Below are 12225 nucleotides of genomic sequence, written 5' to 3'. Positions count from 1 at the left end.
AATTGTGGTCCTAACAGTGTATTAGTTGATTGGATTGTGACAAAAAAGACTTTGTGCCATTGTATTCAGACTAGGCCTCCATATCCAACCAATTTGGGAAGCAGTCCTGCAAATCCTAAAGGACAGGACTAACTTTGGTCTTCTCCTCTCTGCAAAAACAATTCCTTACAAGGAAACATAATCTCCAATTTAGAATCCAGCGCAACTGCTATTAGCTTCACAGTTATAATCCCTATCTTCCCATAACATACCACTGGTAAAATGTCCAAATCATATTTGCAGGATCCGATAATAGCCTCGGGGCATTTGAGGAAAAGAAACATAAACCAAATCACCTCATTTTTATAATAGTGAATATAAAGATGCTTACATACTTTGAGAACATTAATTCTTCAAGTGTATTGATCAATTCATTACACCATGAAAACACAAGTTCAGAACATAAATCTATGTGCATTACCAAACAGAAGATAAATTTAGATAAGGAATATTTTCAACTATGCAGCATTTTAAAGGTTTTATTTAAGTATGTTTTTAACAGACAAGCTTCATTTACACTTTCTTATCCTGTACAAAATTTACATTTTGTTATATTCTACTACATCAGTTATTTTACTTGGTCATGCCTTTCATCTGAAAGATACAAAGATTTACATAACATTATTTTCATAGTCATAAATTACCATAGTAAAAAAGCACATTTCAAACATTAAATGTGTTTGGGAATAAGAATTCAGTACTTTGCACTTGATATCATTTAAATAAATTGTCTCAGAGTTTATAATAATGTTGTGAACAGACAAAATGTTTTATTTATTGTATGGCACACAGGCCGGCAATGTAACAGTTACACAAGCTGGGCCTGCGAGTGGCTCAGCAACTTCCCCCTCCAATTCTGTCCAAGTTGCTTGCTCAGGGCTGTAGCAAATTGTAGATGATTTGTAGGCTCCCTGCAATATAAAACACAGCATTCAATCTAATGCTTTGAACATTAAAAATGAAACACGTTACTCTTTCACCAAACTTTAATCTTAACCTACTTGCCACAACTTTTCCCATCTTTGGATAAGTAAGGAGAATACTAGAATTATAAAAGGAATTCCATCCTCCACATCTAGTGCATTCAGCTGATGACTGTACCATATGAATAGGAACTAAGCTCTGCAAATATATCATTTCTTTTCAATGGTTGCTGAAGTTGAACTCTTGCAGGAGGAGCTTGTGACACTCCATGGTATCAATTACCTCATGCATTCCTCAATAACATCAATAACTCTGTGCACTCTTTCATGCAACATTAATGGAGGCAATGATCCCAAGCACTCATCTGTGCTCTTAACTACCCATCAACCTGTTCATGTTATCCATTGCCTCATGCACTCCTCAATAAGTTTGTGCACACTTCCATGGTATCAATGATCTCATAAACCCTTCCATGTTTACAATTACTCCACACATAAACCCTTATGGTATCTGTTACTCAACACATCATTCCATGATATCAGTTACTCTGTGCACATCTCCATGTATCTCAATACACACCTTCCATGGCACCCCTCTATGGTATTAATTATTCCACACATTCTTCTATGGTATTAATTACTACATGCAACTTCCATGCCATCAATTATCCGATGCACCCCTCAATGATATCAATTACTGCATGCATTGCTCAGTAGTGTCAGTTATCCTACACATACCTTTGTACCCGCAATGCACTTTCCCCACACATCCTTCATGGTATCAATTACTCCATGCAATATGGACATGTGGTATCAATTAGCAGGATATAGATCAGATGGAAATTTGGGCGGGGCATTGGTAAATGAAAATTAATCCTTCCAGAGCAAGCTCAAGAATTTTGTGAAGTCAAACAGGGGTATGACATAGACAGTAAATGTTGAAGTGCTAAGGTGAACAGAGAGACCAAAGGGCCCAAAACCATAGTTCCCAGAAAGTGGTGATAAGGAAGGCATATGGCATGCTTGCCTTCATAGGTACAATTTTACAAAACTCTGGTTAGTCACATCTGGAGTTACATGTGCATTTCTGTTCACCACACTAAAGGAAGCACGTGATTGTACTGGAAAGGAATTCTGACTGGCCCATAGGAAAAAGGATCTCATATATGATTTCATATGATAATTTTGAACTTTGAGAAGAGGAAATTCATCAGAAGGACTTTAGTTATAGGGTGAGATTGGAGGCTGAGGGATGACCAGATAGCAGAATATAAAATGATAAGCAGTGATGACCCATATCCCTCTAAACCATGCAGCTGTGAAACTATTTTTTTAATGTTACCATTGTCCCTGCTTCGACCACTTTCTCTGGCAGCTAATTCCATTTGTCTACCATCTTCTGTGCTGTATCTTTTTTTGAATTAAAAAGTATCTTGGGTATGCAATGGTGAAGTGGAAGGAGTGTCAGTGGAAGTTGATTTTGGATATAGTGCAGTAACTTTACACCATATATTTTAAAGTAGTTATGGAAAAGGTTAGAAATAAAGTCATAGGGAAAAACTCAGAAAATGTATTGGAGTCATAGAGTCATAGAATTTTGCAGCATGGAGACAGGCCCTTCAGCCAAAATTGTCCTTGCCGACCAAGTTGTGTAGCCAAGTTAGTTGGATTTACCTGCGCTTGGCCATTATCTCTCTCAAACATTCCTAACCACGATCTGTCTAAATGTCTTTTAAACATTTGTACTCTCCTCTGGCAGCTCATTTCACAATACTCCAGATACAATTTCACCAACATTCTGTGCAGTTGCATTATGACCTCCCTGCTCCTGTACTCAGTGCCCTAACTAAAGAAGCCAAGTATGCCAAATGCCTTCCTTCACAACCTGTTTTGCATTTTTAGAGTACTATGTACCTGTACCCTCAACATTTCTCAGTCTGCAACACTCCATCGGTCCTACCATTCACAATGCAAGTCCTGCCCTCTTTTAACCTTGCAAAATGTAACACCTCGCATTTGTTCGAATTAAATTCCATCTTCCTTGGTCAACTTTCCCAGTTCATCTGTAATCTTAGAAATTTTCTTCACGATCCACTGTGTCATCAATTTAGTGTCTTGAGAACAGTCAGTATAACAGTTGAGGAGGTACTGATTGTCCTGATGCATATGAGTGTATAATTTTGCACTTGACCAAGGGTTTTGATAGGGTTAAGACTTACACAATGGATGGTCAGGATCTGGAAAGTGTTGCAGAGCAGAGGGATTTAGGTGTACAGGTACATAGTACAGCCTCTCTCCGATATACGATCTATATGACTTACGACTATCCATAAAAGGACTGAAAAAAATAATGGTTGTGTACGTACGATAGTGACCATCTCTCATTTGCCATTCGGTAAGCTCACCAAAGAAGATAGTGAGCAAGAGGGAAACCAAACCTCTGCTGATAGATCTGGCAAGAAGACGCTCAATTTGGAATTGAAAATGACTTGATTTATAACTTCTATATGCCATATAGAATATATAGAATTCTATACTTCCAATTTATGTCCATTTTGAGATGTGATCAGTCAGTTAGAATGGAAGACAGACATATGTTGGGAATAGCTGAACCTTGAATGTGGCATCACAGGTAGATAGGGTGGCTGTCATTAGTCAATGTGCTGAGTATAGAAGTTGGAAGATCAGGGCATGTTGCAGTTTGTATAAGACTTTGGTGAGCCCCCATTTAGAGTATTGTGTTTCATTTTGGTCACGATGCTACAGGAAAGATGTTGTCAAACTAAAGAAATTTACAAGAATTTTGACAAAGGACGTAGAACTGAGCTATTGGAAGAGGATTAGTAGGTTATGACTTTATTCCTTTGAGCACAGGAGGATTAGGGGTGATCTCACAGTGGTGGCTAACCTTTTAATTTTTAATTTAGATATACAGCACAGAAACAGGCCATTTTGGCCCATGAGTCTGTGCCACTCAATTAACCTACATTCCCGGCATGTACTCGTGGGCTTAAATGGCCTATAACTGTATAGTATGTCTAAATTAAAAAATTAAATAGTTAGCCATCCCTGTATAGAGGTATACAAAATCATGGGAGGAATAGATTGGGTGGATGGATACATGGATAGGATGGGTTTAGAAGCAAAAAATTCTCTGTATTAAATTCCTCTGCCCACCTTCCCAACTGATCAAGATCCTACTGCAATTTTTAGCAACAATCTTCACTATTCTCAATACCAGACACTCTAGTGTCATCCGAAAACTTGCTAATCCTGCCACGTATGTTTTCCTATAAATTATTGATATGGATAACAAACAGCAATGGGCCCAGCACCAATCTCCTGTGGCACATCACTAGTCACAGGCCTTCAGTCCAAAAAAACAACCATCCACCATCACCCTGTACTTTCTTCAATGAAGCCGAATGCAGGTAGATGGGACTAGTATAAGTGGGACAATTTGTTCAGTGTGTGCTAGTTGGGAGGAAGGACCTGTTTCTATATGACTCCATGTCTCTTTCTGCAAAGATACTAATCATGAATAACCATGGATAGATCGTCAAGGTATCTTTCCCCTGTTGGGGGTGGGGGGGGGGCGGGGGATCAAAAACTTGAAGTCATCACCTTAAGGTGAGAGGAAGCAATTTTAAAGGGGATATTCTCACACAGAGTAGTTAATATGTGCAACACACTACTAGAGAATATGGCGAAATCAGATACAATTACAATATTTAAGAGACTCATTAGACAGAATCTTAAATACGCAATGCACTGTATTATACAATTCTAATATAGGCAAATGGGTTGATGGACATAACGTTTGGCACAAACGTGGCTGAAGATTATTTATGCTGTACAACTATGCTTCTATGGATCTACCCTGAAACCATTCCCTAGTATGAAATATCTAATGCGTCACTTCTTGGTTTCAATTAATGCAAGAACCTCCAAATGACATAAATTATCTAGGAACTGCAATGTGATATCAATAACCCGAGGCACACATCCCTAATATTGTTACTCCATGCACCACACCATGGTATCAAGCATGCAGTGTGTCTCTGTATCATATCAGTTACTCTGTGTGCTATTCCATGCTGACTGCCATTGTTTATTCTCATAAAGAACAGCCACAATTCTGATAATCTTCTGCATATGCAACTTCTGTGCTGCAAGCTACTGTTGGCTCCCTCCGATCATGAGAAGACAGGTCTCTATATCATTCCCAGGTAAAGGCGTGCATCTGCCTGCAAAAAATAATGGGATCTGAGTGGGTGCATCAATCAGGCACTGCTGCCTCTCGATCATATTGTTGTGTTTTCTTTTATGAAAATGTTACCCAAGTCCTGATATGCTATAAATGGGGTGTTTTTGAATAATGGTGAAGCAAGTTAAGGTGCTGTACTTCTGGACCATCTCGTCTGAAGTCAGTTTTCCCTTTGTTTCTAATAGAACAGGTGCAAGGACCTTTATCATAAGTGAAATGTGAGAGAGCAGTTTGAACAATTGTTATGCCATATTAATTCAGTATTAAAAACAAGCATTTATTCAGTTAGATGGATACAATTTTGATCTACCTTTTTTAAGAACAGGCCAAAACATTGTGTAAAATACAGTGAAGGGACAAAATGCCATCTTGAAAAACAAATCTGTAGTTATACATAGAAAACAATAGTAAGGATATATGTGGTTAATGTGTGTAAAGAAAAACTTCAGTTTAATGTTCTCATATGAGCTATTATGCTTTCCCACTAAAAGACTGATCTTATTGGAGTTGATTTACTTATCTGCATTTCTGCAAACAGACATCATTTATTTTATTTCTTAGATTTCAAGGGATTTGACAATACCTATTAAATGACACTAGGTGGCACATCATCGACAGATTAAAAAACAATTTAAACAGGATTTCTTATTATAATTACATTAAGTATACATCCAAAATCATTTTCAGATTTTAAAACATTTTTTGGTGTATAACATTAAAAAGAAAAACAACAAACTACCCACTGAGCCACTTCAGTTTCACTCAACTGTCTTTCTCTAGAAGAGTTTTACCTGCCTTCCTTCCAACTCAGACACATCAAACAAAACTAAAAAATACCAATCTAGTCCTGCATTGGACACCGTAAAACAATACATTTTAATGTTCCTTTTGCAGAATTAACACTTTCAAAGAGATTCCTCATACTTTTGTAAACCTCAATAATGTAGTGCTGTTCTATTCCATTATTTTCCAAGGAAAGTTTTCCCATTCCTGGGATTAATCAAATAATTCGTTTGACCCAATCTAAGGAAGAATACCCTTGATTTAATAAAAAAAATCTTGGCAATATTACTTCAAAATGACATAACTTTATAAACCTTTTCCAGATAATATATAGATTTTCAGCTGGTTATTATTTACAGATGATCCTATCTGCTTAAATTATACTGGTATTCTGACCAAATAATGCAATATTCCATGTGTTCTTATCAAAACCTGATAGCATTGCAGGAAGACTTAATTGAGTGGGCAACAAGACAATAAGATAGTGACCATAACTCAGTGAGTTGAAAAATAGATCAAGATTAATATATACATGGAAAGGCATGGATTAATTAGGAATAGTCAGAATGGATTTGCTGGTGGGAAACCCTATTGACTCATTTAATTGAGTTTCTTTGAAGAGGTAACTAAATATATTAATGAGGGTGGTTTTTGTGGTTTACCTGGATTTCAGCAAGGCATTTGACAAGGTCCCTCTTAAGGGCCTTGTCAAAAAGCAGAGACCACAAGAGAATCCAAGGAAATTGGCACATTGGATCAAATATGGTCTTGAAAATATGAAAAAGAGGGTGATAGTGGATAGATCTTTTTATGTAATTGAAAGCCTGTGATCTGTAGGTGTGCCATAGGGATCAATACTGGGTCCCTTGCTGTTTGCAACACATGATAATGATAGATTTGAATATAGGATGTATGATCAGCATGTTTGTAGATAATATTGATCAGCTGATAAACTGAGCAGGGCAATGTCAGATAGAATTTAATCCTGATAAATGTGAGGTGATGTATTTTCGAGGTCTAGTAAGGACAACATCTCTAATGAATAATAGAACCCTAGGAAAATCAAAGGGCCCTTGGTATACAAGTCCAAAACCTCTGATCGTGGCAGTACAGGTAGATAAGGTGGTGAAGAAGTCACATTGGAAGCTTGAATTCATTTACCAGACCAGAGAGTAAAGGCAGATGGAGCTTATGATATGATTTTATAAAATATTGGTGAGGACACAGCAAGATTGCTATGTACATTTCTGGTTTCTTCACTATAAGAAGGACCTGATTACACTGTAGAGGGTGTTGCCTAAAAATAGTGTGTTTCAGTTATGAAGAGAAAGCTTGGTTTTGATTTTCTTGGAGGGGTATCTGATAGAAGTATGCATAATTACAAGAGGCATAAATAGGATTGATAGAAAGATACCTTTTCCATAGCAGACATGAGAGCACAGATTTAAAGTGAAGAGGAAGTTTTATAGATGATTTGAATAAAAATTAATTCACCCAGAGGGTAGTTGGAATTTAGGACTCATTGCCTGAAGAGGAGTGGAGGCACATGCTATTGCAGAATTGAAGAAGCATCAGGAAAAGCTCTTGGATCTTAAAGGCACAGAAAGCAATCAACTAAATGCTGGCAAATGGGATGTGTGATAGGTATTTGATGGTCAGCATAGATGTGGAGGACTGAATGGCCTGTTTACATATAACATAGGATATTACAGTATAGTATAGACCCTTCAGCCCTCGATGTTATGTGTACCTATATATTCTTACCAAAAAAATTGACTAAACCCTTCCCTACCTCAAAACCTTCCATTTTTCTTTCAACCATATGCCTATCTAAAAGTCTCAGAGGCTCCTAATGTTTCAACCTCCACCACCATCCCCGGAAAGGCATTCCATGCAACCACAGCTCTTTGTGTAGAAGAACTTAACCCTAATATCTCCCCTAAACTTCTCTCCCTTCACTTTGTAGAGCTCTCCCCTAGAGTTTGCTATTCCTGCCCAGGGAAAAAGGCACTGCCTCTCATAATCTTGTAAACCTCTATTAAGTGAAACACAAAAGTCTGCAAATGCTGTGATTGTAGTAATAAATACACTGAAATGCTTGAGGAACTCAGCCGGTCTTTTAGCATCTTTTAGAAGACAAATATATATTGCTGAGCCCTCCTTCAAGGAATGAGTCAGAAGCAGGAAATCTCAGGAAGTCTCAGAATTCAGAAAATGCTGGCTGGGGGTAGAATCCGGACCAACAAAAGGTGTTAATTGGTTATAATAAGGGACGAGGTAAAAATTAATCATGGTTGTGTAAAAGGAGGTGGAAGGAAGAGACAGAGCAGGGGGAAGAAAGCCCGGGGGAGGGGTTTGTTAACAAAAGCCACAAAGTCTATATTAATGCTATCCGGTTGGAGGGTGCCTAGTCGGGAGAAGAGGTGTTGTTCCTCCAATTTGCAGGTGGTCTCAATCCAACAGTGCATGAGACCATGAACAGACATGTCGGTAGGAGAATTGGATGGGAAATGGAAATGGCTAGCCACTGGGAGATCCACGCTATTACGGCAGACAGAGCTGAGGCACTCAACAAAGCGATCTCCCAGTCTCCCATCAGACTTTCTGATGTAGGGGAGACTACAACGGAAGCACAGGGTGCAGTAGATGACCCCTGTATTGATTCACAAATAAAATGTTGCTCAACTTGGAATGATTGTTTGGGGCCCCGAATGGTGGTGAGGGAGGAGTTGTGGACACAAGTGGAGCACCTCCTGCAGTCATAGGGGTAGGTCCCAAGGGGATGATTGGTGGGGAGGGAGGAGGGAACAAGGGAGACACAGAGGGAGCAGTCTCTGCAGAAGGCAGAGAGGGGAATAAGTCTAGAGGTGAGATCATGTAGTAGGTGGCAAAAATGGCAGAGGAGGATGTGTTGGATGCAGAGGCTCGTGGGGTGGTAGTTGAGGACAAGAAATCCTGTCCTTGTGTGTGGGGGTGGAAGAGGCTATGGCAGATATGTGGGTAATGGAGGATATGCAGGTGATGGTAGCAGAGGGAAAGCCATGTTGTTTGAAGAAGGAAGACATCTCTGTTGATCTGATATCAAAGTTCCCATCCTGGGTCCAGATGCGACAGGGTTTGAAGAGGTGTAGTTGAGGTAGTTGTGGGAGTTGGTGGGTTTATAGAAGATGTCTGTTGAGAGTTTTGTCTCCCCAGATGGAGACAGAGAGAGATTGAGGAAAGGGACAGTGTTGCTCAAGATGGATCAAATGTTTTGAGGTTAGGGTGGAAGTTGGTGGAACCTATCTTAAGTCTCTTCTCATCCTTCTTCGCTCCAAAGAGAAAAGTCACAGCACTGCTAACTTTGCATCATAGGACTTATTTTTAAATCCAGGCAACATCCTAATAAGAACCTAACACAATACTCTTAAGTGTAGTCTCACCAGAGATATGTAGAGTTGCAACATGACCTCTTGACTCTTGAACTCAATCCCCCTATTATTGAAGCCCATAGACCTTCTTAACTATGCTATCAAACTACGCAACACCTTGAGAGGTGTATGGATTTGGATCCCAAGGTCCCTCTGTTCATCCACAATCTTAAGTATCTAACTATTCATCCTGTCCTCAGACTTCTGTTTTGACCTTCAAAAATGCATCACCTCACATTTATTCAGATTCAACTCCACCTGTCACTTTTCCACCCAACTCTACATCCTGTCCATATCCTTTTGTAACCAACAATATTCTTCAGCACTAAGCATAACTCCAACCTTCGATTCTTCTGCAAATGTAGTGATCCATCCTTTTGCTTATTCATCTAAGTCATTTATCAAAATCACAAAGAGCAAGGGACCCAGAACAGATCCTTATGGCACTCCACTAAGACCTCCAGGAAGAATACTTTTCTTCCACTACTAATCTTTGCTTTCTATCTACAAGCCAATTTTTTATCCACACAGCCAAGGTTCTATGGATCCCATGCCTCAAGACTTCTTGAATGAGTCTCTCATTGCAGACCTTGAATAAAATCTATGGAGACTACATCTACTGTCTTACCTTCATCAATTTCATTTGTTATCTCAAAAAACTCAATTAGGCTCATGAGGCATGACATTCCCTTCACAAAGACCTGCTGACTATCCTTAAGTAGACTTTACTTCTCCAAATGCTCATAGATTCTATTCTTAAGAATCCTTTCCAATAGTTTGCACACCACTGACATAAGAATCACTAGTCTATAATTCTAGGATTCTCCCTATTACCTTTTTTAAACAAGGGGATTACATTTGCCATTTTCCAATCCTCTGGCACCTCCCCTACAGTCAAAAAGGACTCAAAGATCATAACTACTGCCCCAGCTATCTCTTCCCTCACTTCCCACAGCAACCTGGTGTATGTTGCACCCAGCCCTGGGGATCTATCAATCGACATGTTTTTAAGAGGATCCACATTTAATTAATCTCACATTGTCCAGCATAAAAGCCTGTTTTATTTTGACCTCACCCTGATTAAGGTCCTTTTCTTTTATGAATACTGAAGCAAAGTATTTATTTAGGACTCCCCAACCTCCTCCGCCTCCAGGCACATGTGGCCTCCTTTATCATTTAGTGGCCCCATCTTCATTTTTGATATCCTTCTGTTCTTCTCAAAGGCATAAAATGACTTGGGATTCTCCTTAATTCTATATACCAAGGACTTGTCATGCACACTTCGAGCTCTCCTAAATTCTTTCTTAAGCTCCTTCCTGGATAACATATACTTCTAATGAGCCTATCCTGTTTCCTGCTTCCTATATCTAATATTCCTTCTTCCTCCTGACTAGCTGCCTCGCATGTTTCATCAACCATAGTTCCCTTTTCCTACCATCTTTTTCTTGTCCCAGTGAGACAATCCTATCCTGAACCAAGCACAAGTGGTCCCTAAACTTCCTCCACAATAGTTCTGTGCTTTCTCCCTTGAGCATCTGTTTCCAATTTACTCTTGCTAGTTCCCACCTCAATTCCATCATAATGATCCCTTACCCAATTAAGCACTTTCCCATTTTGTCTGCTTTTATCCTTTCCCATGGTTATGCTGAAGCACAGGCAGATGTGGTCACTCTCACCAAAATGCTCAACCACCAAGAGGACCGCCACCTGACCAGGCTCATTAGCCAGAATTAGATCAAATATGTCTTCTCATCTCATCGGCTCGTCCATATTCTCTGTCAGGAATCCTTCTTGAACACACCTGACAAATTTAGCCCCATCTATCCCTCTTGCAGTAAGGAGGTGCCAATCAATATTAGGGAAGTTGAAATCACCCATAACTATACCTTGTACACTGTATTTCCTACACCATTCCAAAATCTGCCTGCTTATCTGGTCCTTGGTGTCCCGAGAGCTATTTGGGGGCCAACAGATTACACCCAGCATAGTGATAGCTCCCTTCCTATTTCTGACTTCCACCCACACCGACTCAGTGGACACTCACTCTACAGTCTCCTCCCTTTCTATAGCTGTGATACTATCCCTGACCAGTAATGCTACTCCACCCCCTCTTACCTCCCATCTTATTCCTTTTAAAACACCTAAACCCCGGTACCTGCATAAGTCAATCCTGTCCTTCCTCCTGCCAAGCCTCTGTAATGGCCACAACGTCGTAGTTCCACATATTGATCCATGCTCTAAGTTAATCCCCTTTATTTTTAATACTCCCTGCATTAAAATAGACACATTTCAAACCTATTAACTGACTGCATTTATGTTTTGTCCCCTGCCTGTCCTTCCTCACAAGCTCAGAACACATGGCATCATCCTTTTGATCTACTGCCCTATTCTCTGCACTCACATTCTGGTTCTCATCTCCCTGCTAAACTACCTTAAACCCTCCCCAACACCTCTAGCAAACTTGGCCACCAGAATATTGGTTCCATTCCAGTTCAGGTGCTGCTCATCCTTTTTGTACAGGTCAGACATTCCCCAGAAGAGATCCCAATGATCCATGAATCTGAACCACTGCCCCATGAACCAACTCTTCAGCCATGCATTCATCTGCCGCAACTTCCTATTCCTATCCCCTCTGGCATGTGGCACAGGCAGCAATCCCAAGATTACCACCGTTGAGGTCCTGCTTTTTAACTTCTTACCTAACCTGAATCTGAACATTAAAAAAGACAAAAGAGATGGTTGTTGACTTCAAAAGGGCCCAGGGGAACTATGCTCTGCTGACCATTGACAGCTTCACCGTTGA

General features: G+C 39.7%; 1 protein-coding gene across 1 annotated transcript in view; it reads right to left on the bottom strand.

The window, feature by feature from the left end:
* Positions 1 to 560: 560 nt before the first annotated feature.
* Positions 561 to 12225, bottom strand: part of klhl14 (kelch-like family member 14) — a 172520-nt gene continuing 160855 nt past the window's right edge. The window contains exon 8 of the mRNA XM_069915440.1: positions 561 to 950. Coding sequence (XP_069771541.1) covers positions 810 to 950 — 141 coding nt within the window. The 3' untranslated portion in view covers positions 561 to 809. The remainder of the gene's footprint in view (positions 951 to 12225) is intronic.

The sequence above is a fragment of the Narcine bancroftii genome, chromosome 2 (genome assembly GCF_036971445.1).
Source record: "Narcine bancroftii isolate sNarBan1 chromosome 2, sNarBan1.hap1, whole genome shotgun sequence".
Taxonomy (NCBI): domain Eukaryota; kingdom Metazoa; phylum Chordata; class Chondrichthyes; order Torpediniformes; family Narcinidae; genus Narcine; species Narcine bancroftii.
Note: the sequence above shows the minus strand (reverse complement) of the source record. Positions and strands in the feature narration are given on the sequence as shown.